The sequence below is a fragment of the Crocuta crocuta genome, unplaced genomic scaffold (assembly GCF_008692635.1).
Source record: "Crocuta crocuta isolate KB4526 unplaced genomic scaffold, BGI_CrCroc_1.0 scaffold299, whole genome shotgun sequence".
In the NCBI taxonomy this organism is placed as follows: Eukaryota; Metazoa; Chordata; class Mammalia; order Carnivora; family Hyaenidae; genus Crocuta; species Crocuta crocuta.
The window spans coordinates 1,402,642-1,418,171 of record NW_027532747.1 but is presented as its reverse complement, the minus strand read 5'-3'; the positions used below and the strand labels follow the sequence as shown (position 1 = coordinate 1,418,171).

The following is a 15,530-nucleotide window of genomic DNA, read 5'->3' as shown; positions in this document are numbered from 1 at the left end:
CCACACCCCTTCTCAGACTCTCCAGGATTTGTGGAAGGAACCGAGTGAGGGAATCCAACACACTAGGTTCATCAAACGTCTGCAGGGCTTTCGTAGGAAGGCCCATCTTGGAGGTTTCCAGAAAGGAACATTTGGATGAGAGAGAAGATGGAAGGGAGGCATTTCTGCTAAATCTCGGGTAAAAAACACTAAGAATCACAGGTGTCCACCCACCCCAAGGGGAGCGGGTCAGAGCGGGGCACTTTCAAGGCTCCCCCATCCCCCGGTAGACAAGTCTATGATTCTCGTGGATTCTACAAAAGCCAGAGACGGCAGCGGCCACCCAAAGTCCCCGGGGTGAGCCGCCCCGTGGCTGCTGTTTGCACATCCACAAAGAAGACAGCTCTCACGGCCAGATCTGCCTCCCCTGAACAGCAAAACCAGAAGGTGGGAAAGGCCTTCGAGGGACATGCAGGAGAGCCTGCCTTACGAAACCAAGACAGAACTCAGACCGGCAGCTACCAGGATTTAAATTTTATTTCATTTTATTAAAAAAGAAAACCACAGAAACAAACACTAAAAGTATAACAGGAGGTTGGGGAAGTGCCTGTTGGAGAAAATGGGTTAACACGGCAGTGAGGACAGTCGGCCCGGCTGGGCCAGAGCAATCCCTGCGGCCGCTACGGAGGCCACAGGCCGTGCGCCCTCCTGCCCACACATCTCTACTCCCAGAAGCCCGGAGAAAGCCTGCAGGGCAGATTTCAGAAAAACACTACGAATACCTCGAACTTGCTCTTCAGCCAAAGTGGCAGAGGCATCCAGCAACAGCTGTCACAGGCTCAGTCACCAGGGACAGGCCACGGTACCCCGGCAACGAGCAACTGATCCACGGAGCACCGTGGACACAAACGTCCTGTCGCCGGCGGGCCATCAAGCGGCTGCGAGAGGAACGCGGCGAAGCGCGCCTCCCGGGACGGTGCGAGCGGCAGACGGCGGAGCCCGGCCCGAGCCCAGGAGACGGGGTGCCGCTGGGCGGGTGAGCTGCGGGGGGGGGCACCCCCAGAGGCCCCGGCGACTTGGTCCAGGCGCCCGAGGCCGTGTGCGGTCAGCCTTCCCGGCCGGCATCCCAGCTCCTGCGCCAGCCCGGGCTCAGAACTGCTGGAGGATCACTTTCCGTTTCAGGTCGTGGCTGAACCTGTTCATCCGGAAGAGCTCGCTGTCGTAAAAGGCTGACAAGTTGTGGATGTTGATCTGCCGGGCCTGGAAAGTGGGGAGGGCGACGTGCGCCGTGAGCACGATCCGGGTCGATTCAGCACAGCCTTCGGTGCCAGGCCCGATCCCCATCCGGGGTGGGGGTGGAGGGGCGGCCACGGTCAGCGGAGCAGAGGCCCCAGGGCCGGGGTCTGGGACCAGACACAGGGCTTGGAGTCTTAGCTCTGCCGATGGCCTGGAGTGGGGACCAGCCCTCGGTCACTGGCTGCCCCGTGCCGCCCCGTAAGGTGCGCCCGCAGGCCAGTCACCTCACGCCCACGCAGTAAGGGGCTCCTACCCGCGGCCCGCCTGCTTGACGACAGCACGAGGACTTTGGGCCCCCAAAGCGGGCCGCCAGCCCCCCCAGGAGGCAGCCCCATACCTTGTCCACCAGGTCCTTCTCGGGCACCTCGATCGTGTCCTGCTGGGCCCCAAAGCGGTTGCGCTGGTAGGTGACCTGCTCGGCCACGAGCTGCTTCAGTATGAAGAGCAGCAGCTCGTTGTTGTCTCGCCGGAAGGACAGGTAGCGCGCGAACGTCTGCGGGGACAGCGGGAGNAGTACACCAAAGCTCTGCTCTAGGCCAGAGCCTCAGGGTGCCCACCGTGGCCCCTGTGAGAAGCAGCCCCGCCTCCCCAGCCAGGCCCCCACAGCCCCGCCGCAGCCCCGCCCACCTTCCTCATGCTGCGCATGACGCTGAACTTCTGCGTGTCGATGAAGCTCTCCAGCATCACCCGGATGGCCATGCTAACGTCGTCCTCGATCACGTAGTCGCGCAGGTGGATGCGCGCGTGGGCCTCTGCCATGCGAATCATGGACTCGATGTGCCGCACGGTGATGGGGATGCTGCCTGTCGCCTGGAGGGGGTGTAACGGACAGGGGACAGAGGCAAGAGGGATGGAAAAGCGGCCTGGCTCGCGGCTCCTACGGCAGAAGCGCTCGGCGAAGCCACCAGGTGCACTCGCGCCTCTGGGAGCGTGCCAGGGGCCCAAGGATGCTGGTGGCCGGCCACTGCCCCACCCGCACCTTCCTCCCACCACTCACGCATGCCCCCCGCCCGCGGTGTTCCTGGCCAGCTGTACCGGCTTTTCTCAGGCGGCTGCGTGCTGCCCGTGCAACGTGCCAGAGGACAGTCGTTCCCACACAACTAAGCTCAGTGCTCGCCAAAGACCCAACCGAGAAGTAAAAGGGGACGAAACGCAGCAGCTGCCACCTCGACGAGGTAGGTGAGCCCTGCCCGTCCACAGGGGCTCTGCGTTCCGGCGGCCTTGAAACTCCGCTCGGCCACGGAAGACCGTGTGCTCGTTTGGGGGAGACTCACACCAAGTCGGCACAGAACCCAGCCAGGGGCCAGCACTCGAGAGTCCCCCCACCCTCCCAACCGCACAGATAGACGGAGCTCACGGCTACGGTGCCTGCAGACCGCTTCTTACAGGCAGGCCAGCTCTCGCGCTTGTGACTGTCCCTGCGCGACTAAGGAAGCTTCCACCACGTTTCCCCCCCGCAGCCCCCCCCCACAACTGCAACCCTGGGCGCTCACCATGGACTCTTTCCTCAGGTCGCTGTACATCTGGGCCACCTTGTCCTGGTCCATCTGGTTGAGCTTCGGGTGGACCCGCTCCTTGGCGTAGATGATGTACTTCTTCAGGACGTCCTGGGGCAGAGGCTCCACGCCGAACGTGTTGGGCATGGCGGGCCCCCGGGCGCCAGCGCCGCCCAGCTCCCCCTCCTTGTTGCCGGGGTGGTGCCTGATATGGCTGCCCACCACGAAACGGGCCAGCATCTCGTCCTGTGACGAGACGGGAGACGACAGGTGACCTGGGGCAAGTGGGCTCAGCAGACACGAAAGCCGCTTGGGGCCGGAGAACGACCTTCCCAGACGCCCTCCTAGGTGCCCTACGTGCCGGGCTGCTGGGGTGTGAAGGTGACCAGAGCTCACGGAGCCCGCCTCCTAGTGAGGGGAGAGGGGCCGGACAGTCCCCAGAACAACCAGAGAGCAACATGCGTGGGACAGGCCCGAGGAGACTCGCCCAGCGGAGGCTGCCAGAGCGCCTCAGCCGGGCAGCAACCTAGGAAGAGCATTCCAGAACCGAGCTTGCCGACAACACGAGGCCTGGCGTCCATAGTGCAGGGAAGAGAGCGCTGTGGGTGGGGTGGACGAGGCACAGAGCACAAGGAGGAGACGGGCCCACAGGAGGCCTCACGGGCAGCGGATTCTCTGCTGGTGCCACCAGAAGCTGCCGGCGGGTTAAGAAAAGGCACAACCTGTCCACCTCACACTTTCAGGAGATGCGCCGGCTCCTGCCTTCCATCTCAGAGCGGAAGCCAAGAGACCAACCACCAGACGCAGCCGTACTTGGGGTCAGAGCAAGAGAAGCTGGGAGAAGCGGGCGGGCAGGCCGTGGGCACAGGCCAGCGAAGCAAAGAACCCGACACGCCGGTCCGAACGGTGCCCCTCTCCCCGCACCTGGTACAACACGGGCTCTGGCTCGCACTCCAGGCCCCTGCACCCTCTGCACGGGGCCTGGGACACGGCATCGCGTACCTGGACAGGGTCCACGGTGTCCCTCACCACACACAGGATGTCGAAGCGGGAAATGATGGGCTCCGTGAGGTCCACGTTTTCCGAGAAGGTGAGCGAGGGGTCATAGCGGCCTCCTGTAATACAGAGGCACCCCTCCATCAGGGCTCATGCCCCCCGGGTCTGCTCTTGTCCTGAGCAGAGAGCTCTTGCCAACCCCAGTTGGTTCAGTGACGGAACAGAACAACGACCCTGGAAGACGATGAATATGCTGTACCTGCGTCTGTCAGACGCTCTTTCTTTTTAAAAAAAAATTTTTTTTATGTTTATTTAATTTTGAGAGACAGAGCACAAGTGGAAGAGGACCAGAGACAGAATNATCATGACCTGAGCGAAAGTCAGACGCTTAACCGACTAAGCCACCCAGGCGCCCCTGGACTCCTCTTCTAAGGAAAACGTCCAAAACTGGTTCTGAGGACACGGCTCAGCAAAAAACCCCAAGTCCTGCTTCCACCCCACCCCCCACCCCCCAGCAAGACCCACAGAAAAAAGGAAGGTTTTCTGGTTCCTTCCTTGCTCAGACCCAGGGCTGGCCGAGGGAGGCTGCAGGCTCCTCCTTCCCAAGGCAGGGCCCCTCCGGGTCACACACTCCCCCCGCCCCAGGGCAGAGCCCTGACCCCCATGGCCAGCATGCCTGGCGTACCTATGGGGTTGGCCGCGGCAATGACAGTGCAGCGCGCCTGCAGCGAGGTGACGATGCCGGCCTTGGAGATCGAGATGCTCTGCTGCTCCATGGCCTCGTGGATGCTGGTCCGGTCCTGGTCGTTCATCTGCAGGAAGTGCAGGCCCGTGACACCTCGCACCCACCGCCTTCCCCCGCTCACTCCCCTGCTCGGAGCCACGCGGCCCGGGACCCACCTTGTCAAATTCATCGATGAGGCACACCCCTCGGTCGGCCAGAACCAGGGCTCCCGCCTCCAAGGTCCACTCCCTGCTGACAGGGTGCCGCTGGACGTACGCCGTGAGGCCCACGGCCGAAGCCCCCTGGCCGGTGGTGAAGATGGCGCGGCTGGACACCTTCTCCACGTACTTGAGGAACTGAGACTTGGCCGTGCCGGGGTCTCCACACAGGAGCACGTTGATGTCCCCTCGCACCTTGTGCTTTCCCCCTGGAGGAGACGGGGACGCGGGTGGGGACGTAAGAGAGGGCAGGGAAGCGGGACGTCACTGCATGACCGCTCATCTCTCGGCCTGCCTCAGCGAAGCACATTCTTTTAGAAGGGACGGGACGCCCCAGGGCCGCAGCCCCGCCTGAGCACCGAGCCCAGGGAAATGGGTGCACAGGGACGCCCGTGTAGAGCAGCTGTCCGGCCACGTGAGCGACTGGAAGCATCCCGAACACTGTCCACCTGGGACAGCTGTGTATGCGAGGCCGGAGGGGCCGCGACAGCCACCCATGGCAACAACCGGCTCAGCACGCACCAACGCACACAGATGCCCGGGACCCACTGCCGGGCGGGAAAGGGAAGCGAGTGCCGTACGCAGTCGTACGTAGTCGCTGACGCACAGCCTCGGGGGGCACTAGGCTGCTACGCAGACACGTGTACGGACGCCACGCACTTCTGGTTTTCTGCATAAGCGCAGGTGCGAGTCTACGTGAACGCCCACACAAAGGTGTCAGGGCACATGCCACCCTCAGCAGCAGAGGGCACGCCCACAGGGGACTGGCTTAGAAACAGGGCGCTGGGGTGGCTGTCGGTTGAGGGTCTGGCTCTTGGTTCCGAGGGTTTTGAGCCCTGAGTTGGGATGGGCTCTGCACGGACCCTGCGGAGCCTGTGTGGGATTCTCTCTCTGCCCCTCCTCTGCGCGCGCTCCCTCTCTCTCTCTCTCTCTCTCTCTCTCTCTCAAAATAAACTTAAAGAAAGAAAGAAACCTGATCAGCAATGACTAACCGTTCTATAACCTCTAACAATTTAAGAAAACGATATNGCGCGCGCTCTCTCTCTCTCTCTCTCTCTCTCTCTCTCTCTCTCTCAAAATAAACTTAAAGAAAGAAACCTGATCAGCAATGACTAACCGTTCTATAACCTCTAACAATTTAAGAAAACGATATCGATACATATTCACGTATCATTATTACTTCTTAAACACACTTATTTTTGAAAAAGAATATGTACATGCGCACAAGGGAGGGGCAGCAAGAGGGGGAGACAGAGAATCCGAAGCAGACTCTGCGCAAACAGCACAGAGCCCAACGCGGGACTCAAACCCACGAACCACGAGGTCGTGACCTGAGCCGAAGCCGGGCGCTTAACTGACTGAGCCGCCCAGGTGCCCATCCTGTGTTATTTTTATAGTTAAAACCACGCAAAGGCCACAGCCACGGACTAGGATCCCCGCACAACGACCAAGCCACACACGGTCTGGCCATCTGTTAACAGGTGCTTCCCCCCCAGGCGCCCAGCCTCTAAAGGCAGAGCCCTGCCCGGTCTGATACCCACCGGGCCCGCCCCTACGGGCACCTACGTGCCGCTCACCTGGGTTTTTGGGCTCCCCTCCGAACAGAGCCAGCGCCAGGCCTCTCTTGATGTCTTCATGCCCATAGATGGAAGGGGCAATACTGGCGAAGATCTGCAAGCGAGGGGAAGAGCCGATGAGCGGCGCCTGCGCTCCGCGTCTGGCCGAGCCGGCACACTCGGCGGGTCCCCCACGTGCTCCGGCCGCAGGGGACAGGGATGCCTCCAGCCCCGAATGTCCACACATTGGTGCCTGGGGGGCTCAGTCAGCTGAGACTGCAACTCTCGATCAGGCTCAGGTCACGATCCCGGGGGAGCAGCGGGGGACGCTCGAGCCCCGTGTCACGCTCTGTGCTGAGCACGGACCTGCTTACCCCTCCCCCTGCCCTCTCCCCAACGTGCGCGCACAGCGCTAAGAAAGCCACGGAACACACGGCGAGACGAGACAACGTGAAATGAAGAGGACACCAGACACACGAGGCCACGTGCTGCCAGCAGGAAGCCGTGCCCACGGCCACCTGCCGCCTGCGCCAGGGCGCGGCCACAGCACGTCCTTCCCTGCTCACGGGTCAGGCCAAGGAGGCGGGCGGCGCAGCACACCCTGGGGGACACCCGCCCACCCGCGCTGGGCTGACCCAGCTGTACCCCCGCCCCCCCCAAGAGCAGCTCCCTCTGGACTCGCTGCAAGTGTGACGGGCGGAGAAACCCAACCCGCAGAGCCGGGGCGAGCGGTCGGTGCTCATCCCACGGACGGCTGCTTCCTGCCGCTGCCGGGGGGGCGGGGGGTGGCCAGCAGGCCCTCCTGGAAAGAGGGTCTGCCGGGACCACAGGCGCGGTGCCAGAAGCGCCTCCTGCGGGGACTTTATGTGAGAAGTTAGGAGCAGAAGTCACTTCCACACGGACGCTCTTGCGGGTCGTCTTCGGGCCCTAACGTTCCCCGCAGGACTCAGTCCAAGGAGAGGACATACGCCGTCACCCGGGGAGCAGCGGCCCAGGCCCGGGGCCTGCGCGAGGCTGACCTCTCGAAGCGCCGTCTCCCACTGAGAGAAAACGGTACACCCCACGGCGCTGGCTGGAGACACGGCAGCGTCTTGTGAGGGAAGGAGGAAAGCCACCAGGCAGAACTGGGGTGACACGGACAGGCCCCGGCAGCCAACACGACAGGGATCCTCTCTGGCTACTAGAAGGACACGCTGGGCATCACCGGGAGCCCCAAGGCCTTGAGACCCGTTAATCTGTAACAACAGTCAGTGGTGGCCCGGGAGGGGACCGTTCCTCACTCTGAAAACCGGTAAACAAAGGGAAGGAATGGCTCCCCTGCTCTCCCTGCTGGACCTCTCCCCAGGGCTCCTCCACTAACAACAGACAGAAGTCTCTCCACACAGAAGCATCCCAGAAAATAAACGAAGGAGGATCTGGAACTGGAAGACCATCGTTTTGCAGCCCCTATCAGATGCATGGCTCTCGCCGAGCACGGTCAGTGGCTGCTGACATCACAGAGACAAGGCCCGTGTCCCCGGGGGAACGCGGCCTCTGATGCAGTCTTGCCGCGGCCCCCACCCAAAAAGAAGGAAAAAACCCACGTCAACCCGGAGGCTGGTTAGGCCTGCGCAGCTCGGTGACATTCACAGAAAGCAGGCGGCCCAGGAGGGTGTTCGACAGGGATGCGATCGGCAACACCAGACCGTGGAAAACTCAACAGGCAGACGGCCCAGGTCTCCCATGAAAAAACTGCAAGAGGGCACCTGGGTGGCTCCGTTGGTTAAGCAGCGCCTGACCAGCTCAGGTCATGGTCTCGTGGTTCTTGAGTTTGAGTCCCACACGGGCCTCTCTGCTGTCAGCCCAGGGTCTGCTTCGTATCCTGTCCCCACCCCACCCCCACCGTCCTTCCCTCACTGGTTCTCTCTCTCTCTCTCAAGTAAGTAAAACCTTAATACTTGGCAGCACAGAACCACGAATTGGTTTCTGAAGCGTGGGGAGGGCTGTTCCAGGTCCGCGGCTGCGGATGCTGCGCCGGAAACCGGCCTCACAGTTATGAGGGGAGCGAGCGCGAGCAGTGAAGCCACAGGGCTGGCACGGCTCCAGCCACCGGGGGGCCGGGGGAACGACACGCAGGGTTCACAGTACCGCTCCACGCCTACATCCGGAAGCTTGTGTGGTGAAGTTTTCATTAACAGCCGGGTCAGGACTTGTGCCTGGGCTCCCGCAGAACTCACCAGAAGCAAGTATGCACACAGGCGCCCTCCCCAGCTGCAGTAACGTAGGGAGAAGGCGCAGAGAGCCGCCCCCGGAGCTCAGGCTCAGACCAGACTGGCAGATGTGGGTCCCAGCTCTGCCATTAGCAGCGACGCAGCGGGCAGGCTTATTTAACCCGGGCCTCAATTTATCCATCAATAAAACAGGTACACACAACCCTTCCACTATAGGATTGTTGTTGCTACCTGGAAACTACCTAGTGAAGCAGGGGTTCGTGCTTGGTATGCGTGATTCTCCCGGGACACCCTCGCCCGTGCGGGCAATGTCAGGAGACCGCGCGTGTGGATGTCTCATCCTCCTGTATGGCTCGAGGCTGTGCCAAGGCTGCCTGTCCCCCCACCTCTCTTCACCCAGGGCTGTTCCCGCAGCAAGCGCCCCTGCACAGATGAGGTAATGTCTCCCTGCAGCCCCAGGAGCAGCGGGCCCCCCTCCTGCCTGCGATGCACCAGGGCCCGGGCTCCACTTCCCGCCTGCAAAAAGCGCCCGCTGCATCCAAACGGGCCCCCCCACAGACCAGGGGGAGGGAAGCAACCACACTAACGCCCACGCCGCCCTGTCGCCAACGCCGCTGGTCTGAGAGAGTAATGGGCAACCTTCACGGCCGGCAAGAAGGGTAAAACTAAGCCCAGATCCGCCGAGGAAAGACACACCTCATCGAGTATTCCATTCAGCCCTCGTGATCCTCAGGCCTCCGTGTCACAAAGGAGGAGACAGACCAAGGCTCTGTCTCCAAAAGCTCAGGCAACTGTCTGCTCCTAAGTGACAGACGCAGGACCTGAGCCCAGACTCAGAGGAGCCTGAAGCTCATGCTCTTGGATCTCAGCAGGCGCTGCTCCCATCCACCCACGCCACCGAGCGAGGACGAGCCCCCACCCGCACAGCCACGGCAAGACGCGCCAAGCCTACGTCCCGACGGTCCCTCGTGCTTTCCACACGCCCAGCCACGCTTCGTACAAGTAGTTTAACTTTCGTACGGACGCGCATAACAGCCGCCCGCGCACAGCTACGTAACCTCGGAACCACTCCACCCTCATCTCATCCTTACAGATGCGAGCAGCCCATCTGGCCGCACCAAGCGTTAGGCCGAAATCCAGGCCTAACGAGCCCGGCTTCAGACTGATGCTCGTTAGTTCTTCCAAATCTAAGAGTGAGGCACGATGCACATCCCCCGCTGTGTAGGGAGAGATATCAGGCCGGGGCCCACAAATTCCCAAGCCCCGGGAAGGCAAGCTGGGGTTTGCAAACTCGAGTCACTGAGGCTGCCGAGGACAGAGGGGTGGCCGGGGCGGACAGCAGGGAGCGTGCCCCGTCCGCAGGCGCCCCTCCGCTCTGCCAATCACTGCTGGGCGGGAACCGGACCTCGCACTGACAGACGCCTGGATGGCCACACACCCAGCTTACAGACTTTTAGGCGAAATCTCTTGGATTCCTAAGGACGGTCACACCTTCAGAAATAGAAGCCAACCAAAAAGAAAAGGAAACACAGAGCCCCCCACCAACCGAACAAAACTTGTGGCCCACAGGCTACCAACCGGCAGAGCCTTGGCTTCAAGGGTTCAAATGAGCCCCGTCGGCCTTCCTTCCAGTTTGTTCCCCGAAACTGCCGGGTATGGTCTGTCTCTGAGCAAGTTCTCGGTGACAACGTCTGCCCTGACAGTGGGCGACAGGCGGGGCCGGCGCAGGCCAGCCCGACCCGGGACCGTCCACTCTCCCTTTCCCCACGGGGCTCCGAAGGGGGCCCTATGGACATGGGTCGCCAGCAGGGAGGGTCCGGTCTCCGGACCGAGAGAACCTGGCTCGGACACTCACGCGGGGTGACATGCCCACTGGGGGAGAGCGAAGTTTCCTCTGGTAAGAGGAGGAAGCTGTCTTCCCATGGCGCTGTTTTGTGAGAGCCTCCTGTCTACTATTTTCTTTCCTGTTATCGGGGCCCCTGATTAACTACGAGCCCCGTGAGGGCAAGGACGGGGCCTCACTTGCCTCCAAGATGCTAGAAGGCGGCCACGCAAGGCATTCGAGGCCTGCGCGTGCTCCCAGAATGAGGTTCCTATCCTCCGAGGCCGGGAAAGCACCGGCCCCCTGATGGTGCCCCGTCTTAGTGGCCCGGGGGGAGGTGACAGAGGTGAGCTGCTACACGTGGCCCCGCCCTCAAGACAAGGGTCCCGTTGGTTAAAGAAGCCGAATGGAAGCTGTGTTGAACCAAGGGTCTGCGCCTCAGGAGAAGAGAAGGAGTAAAATGAGGGCTGAGCCGTTCTGCGTCCAACACGGAACAGAAGATCCAACACGGAACAGAAGAGGGAAGGGAAAAAAGACGGACAACAGCTGTGAGCTTGAGTACCCTTCACGCCCCGGGAGCCGAGCGACACGCACCCCCAGCTCCCCGACATTCTGTGACGACATCCGCAATCAGAACAAAGAAAACCCCAAAACCACGTTGGGGTAGTGCCCTCCCTAGAGAAGGCAGCGAGGCGATGAGGCTGGGGGGGGGGGGCCTGTCCCAGCCCTGAGCCCCAGCTCCGTGCACCCCGCGGCCCCCTCCCCCCGGGCCCATCCCACGCGGCTAGGGCTCCAGGCCCCCCGTCAAGGCAAGTTTACCAAACTGACGCTGGGAAGGGAAAGAACGAGGAAGGGAGCCCAGGGCCCAGGCATCAAGACCGTGGCTCTGCTCGGCAGGTCCCCGCCTCCCGCCCCGCCTTCCACCTGCCTTCTCCCCGATCTGCTCGTCCTTGGAGAGGCTGGTGATCATCTTCACGTCCTCGTCCGTCAGCTCCCCCACGGCGACCTTGTCGTCCTTCTTGGCCACGTGGTTGGCTAGGATGACGGTGGCAAACACGGGGAAGCCGTTGGCCGTGTTGAGTGAGCCGTCGTAGTTGTTGTGGTAGATGCCGGTCAGCTCCTGGGAGGGGGAGACGAGCCAGAGGGCCGGCCGGCGTCAGGCAGGGGGGGACCTCCACACGGCCCCCGTCGCCCCCAAATCCTCCGCACCAGGCACCAGGGCCAGTAACCCAGGAGGCGAGGGCGAACTGCTCCATCCCGCGCTGCATCCCGCCAGTCCTCTACGAGCGCGGGGGCTCCCCCTCCCGGCCACGGAGGCGCAGCCCTCTGGGCACAGGAACGGCCACGCCGGTGTCCCCCAGGGCCTGCCGTGGGCCACCTACGATCTCGTCCCCAGGCCTGCAGCTGTCCACCAGGTCGGCGAGCAGGACCGCGTCCTTGGAGCGCGGCAGCCGGCCGGCCGCCACCTTGCCGGGGCTCTCCTGGATTCGGATGCGCTGGTAGTTCTGGTAGATGGTCTGTGTGGCACAAAGAGCAGGTCGCGGGGGCCTGTCTCTGCACGGCTGACCCCGCACGCCTCCAAACACTGACTCATTACGCCGCCCGACCTTGGCCAGGGCCCCACGAGGATGGAGAACAGACAGGAGTCTTGTTCCTGTCAACCCGCTAGGAAACGGAGAGCCAAAGACGGCAGGGAAGCCTACGTCAGTGACCATCGCGTGAGTGACGGTCCCCACTCCTGCCCCTGTGGATGCCTCCTCACCGCCCGCCAGTCAAGCACCTGCTACATGTCGTGCAGCCCAGGCCCCTGCGCACATGGACGCTGGAACGAGGCTGCCTCGGTTCAACTCTTAGCTCCACGGCTTAGGCCGTGACCTCTTGGGCAAGTGACGTCCCCTCTCTAGGCGTTCTCTGCAGAACAGCGATGCTAACGCTCTAAGTCACCCTCGGGGTGAGGGTTAAGTCACGTCATACGTCAAAAACACACCAATGCCAAACAAGAGAGTGAGCTCTGCTCAGCATCAGCTCTACTGCCAAACGTCACGTGCCAATGTGCTGTGCGCTCTAACATCCGTTACTTCACTGTCTAAAAAACAGGCCACAAAATACAGCCGTTAAAAGCAGACACTCTAGGGGCCCCTGGGTGGCTCATTCAGTGAAGCATCCGACTTCAGCTCGTCATGATCTCACAGTTCATGGGTTTAAGCCCCGCGTCAGGCTCTGTGCTGACAGCTCAGAGCCTGGAGCTACTTCAGATTCTGTGTCTCCCTCTCTCTTTGCCCCTCCCCAAATCATGCACTGTCTCTCAAACAAAACAATAAATGTCAAAAGAAAATTAAGGGGCGCCTGGGTGGCTCAGTCGGTTGAGTGTCTGACTTTGGCTCAAGTCATGATCTCCCAGCTCGTGACGGTGACTTCACTGCTGTCGGCACAGAGCCCACTTCGGATCCTGTCCTCCCCCCTCTCTCTGCCCCTTCCCTGCTGGTGCTCTCAGTCTCAAAAATAAACAAACATTAAAGAAAACAAAAAAGGAGAATGAGCTAGCAGGCAGGGGAAGACCCTGGGCAAAGGTGCGGGCTCAGCAGACACACAGCCTTGCAGGCCCACCTCCCCAAGGTCAGGGGCACCTGAACGTTTGAGCAAGTCTGTTTCCGGCTAGGGTCGGCCACGAGCATAAGCTCTCAGGTGTTTCCTGGTGAGGAGGCCCCGGCCAGGGTGCTTCTCGGAAGCGCAGAGCGGTTAGCAGCCCACCCTTATGGCAGCGAGGCGGTAAGGGGACCTGGGCGCCCCCCCATGTACTGTGAGGACCCCCACTCTACGAAGTCATTCAAGTACAAAGACAAACAGCCCAGAGACGTGGAGCAGGGCCTGCTGAACACGGCACAGCAGGGTCAGAAGCAGCTACCACCCAGAGGCCCCTGACGAGAGGCTGTCCTCTGGGCAGGTCCCAGGAACGTCACGGGGAGCCAGCCCCGTGTGGGTGAGGGACGGGAAAGCAGGTGCTTGCTAAGGATGCAGCCACACAAGAAGCAAGCCCGGTTTTGCCAGATCTTCTCACTTTTTAAAAGAAAGCCATCGACTTTGATGTTCTAAATGGAGTTGTCTGTTTAAAATACTGGCTCGAAAATAAGTAAATAAATAAAAATAAAAAAATAAGAAAACAAAACGAAAAAGAATACTGGCTCGAACTCTCATAAAACACCACACGGGCCACACTAAACAGGCTCGCCACACAGGTCTGGTTCGCCCCTGGATGTGGCCGCTACGCGCTTCCATCCGCACAGACAGGAGGTGTGGCCACCAGTGGGCACGGGACGGTCTCTCACCTCCTCCATGTTGACTTCGAAGGGGCCCGCGGACTGGCACTCGGGGCAGGAGCCCGGCTTCACCTCCTGGTTCTGGGACTGACAGAAGGGCCCCAGCACAAAGCTGCACTTGTTGCAGCTGTACTTGACCATGCTGAGCTGGGGCAGGACGCCGGTGCAACTGGTCACCACCCCGCTGGTGCGGATCAGCTGGTTGAGGTGCAGCTGCCTGCGGAGGCGCGAGTGGGTCAGGGCCCGGCGGCCACACACCGACCCGTGCCTTCCAGGGGTCACGGCCGTGCGTCAGCTGGACCCATCAGACCGGGGCCGTCCAGCCGCGCGCCAGTGCCAGGGCTCTCCCCTCGGCCGGAGCCCGCCCACCCCCGGCTCACCGCAGCGAGCGCAGTTCCTCGACGAGCGGCAGGTGGGAGATGCGCACGTGGATGTGGCTGGCGATGCGGTCGTACTTCGGGTACATGGCCAGCACCACCTCCAGGGCGGCCTCGTCGAAGATCTGCAGCAGCTCGGCGGGGGCCTCGGGCAGGAAGTAGGCCAGGACGTGCTCCCGCGCCGCCAGGTCCTCGTAGTTCACCACCAGGCTCTCGCGGTTCTCTGGGGGCGGGACAGGGACAGAGCACCGAGCTCAGCCGCGGACGCGGGCCTGCCCCCCCAGACCCCTGACTTGGGGCCAGCGACCCCACCCCGGCTTCTAAGCCTGCCCTGCATCAGCTACGTGACTCAGGCCAGTGACCCATCTGAGCCTCGGCTTCCCGTCTGCAAAATGCGCCGCCACAAGGCACCGTGTGAGACCACGTCAAGCGAAATCACACGCACAGGATGCCCTTTACATGGGGGCTGCACGCTCAAAACGCCTAACAGGACCACGAAGGGGACCCATGAGTCAACGGCGTCAAAGACAAGACACAAGGGAGCGGGTGGACGGCAGGGGACCGAGATCCGCGTGCCTCCTCTTACACGTGATTCCAGCCACGCGGAAATGTGCCACTTCCTGCCCGAAGTAGTAATCCAGACTTTTACCTGAAACCCGCCACGTGTTAAACACATCGAAAAACACATCTGGGGTCCAGCTGTTGTCCCCGGACAGCCAGCGCGCGTCCGAGTGCAGACGCACGACGCATTTTGCACTGAAAGATGGGTACCTGCAGCCTCAGCCGGCAGCTCCTGTCTAGCTGTGGGCAGGTCGCTCCGCGTTCCCTGCACTTCCCGCCGCTACGAAACGTGCGGCCACGGGCCCGAGCCCATGGCCGTGTGCAGCAGGCGCCCACAGGGCGGACGGAGGGAGCGGACAGGCAGCGGGGACGCCCGGGGGCCGCACCTTTGCACATGTCGCTGATGCGCTCCTTGAAGACGTTGTGGCCGTGGCCGTCCACGTGGGTGCGCAGAAAGTTCTTAAAGCGGTGGTGGATCTCCAGGCGCGGGCCGGCCATGCTCACCCACTCACGCACAGAGTGGCCCTTGAGGTCCTCCAGGTTCTCGATGCTCTCGATCATGTCCTCCTCCTCCTCGCCCTCCTCCGTGGCGCGCTCCGCCTGGCGGCGCTTCCGGGACGGGCGCTCCTCGTCGTCCTCGTCGCTGTCTGGGGGCCCAAGGGACGCCCTCCGGTGAGGCCCTCCCCAGAACTCTCTTCCCAGCCCCCCCGAGGCTCTGGAAGCCAGGACCAGCCCCGCGCCCGAGGCGGAGACCTCGCGACCTACCATACAGGAGCCCGCGGCGCATGCGGCCCAGGCCCCGGCCCGCCTCGCGGTCCCGCTGCCGCATGGCCCGCTCCGCCGCCTCCCTCTGGCTGGCCGTCAGCTCCTCCACGTCCTCGTCATCCAGGGCCAGTCCCTCGGCCTCGTAGGCATCCAGCTCTGGGATGGCTCGATAGTCCCTGAGGGCGGCCCGGGATGCAGCCTGTCACTTAGCAA

The 15,530-nt window shown here is 62.2% G+C and overlaps 1 protein-coding gene across 1 annotated transcript in view; it reads right to left on the bottom strand.

Moving 5' to 3' along the window:
* Positions 1 to 498: 498 nt before the first annotated feature.
* Positions 499 to 15,530, bottom strand: part of MCM2 (minichromosome maintenance complex component 2) — a 19,886-nt gene continuing 4,854 nt past the window's right edge. The window contains exons 3-16 of the mRNA XM_077780820.1: positions 15,318 to 15,493; positions 14,939 to 15,199; positions 13,995 to 14,214; positions 13,624 to 13,831; positions 11,680 to 11,814; positions 11,226 to 11,417; positions 6,287 to 6,380; positions 4,668 to 4,918; positions 4,453 to 4,579; positions 3,774 to 3,886; positions 2,769 to 3,017; positions 1,903 to 2,085; positions 1,613 to 1,768; positions 499 to 1,239 (exon numbers count right to left, since the gene is read on the bottom strand). Coding sequence (XP_077636946.1) covers positions 1,129 to 1,239; positions 1,613 to 1,768; positions 1,903 to 2,085; positions 2,769 to 3,017; positions 3,774 to 3,886; positions 4,453 to 4,579; positions 4,668 to 4,918; positions 6,287 to 6,380; positions 11,226 to 11,417; positions 11,680 to 11,814; positions 13,624 to 13,831; positions 13,995 to 14,214; positions 14,939 to 15,199; positions 15,318 to 15,493 — 2,476 coding nt within the window. The 3' untranslated portion in view covers positions 499 to 1,128. The remainder of the gene's footprint in view (positions 1,240 to 1,612; positions 1,769 to 1,902; positions 2,086 to 2,768; positions 3,018 to 3,773; positions 3,887 to 4,452; positions 4,580 to 4,667; positions 4,919 to 6,286; positions 6,381 to 11,225; positions 11,418 to 11,679; positions 11,815 to 13,623; positions 13,832 to 13,994; positions 14,215 to 14,938; positions 15,200 to 15,317; positions 15,494 to 15,530) is intronic.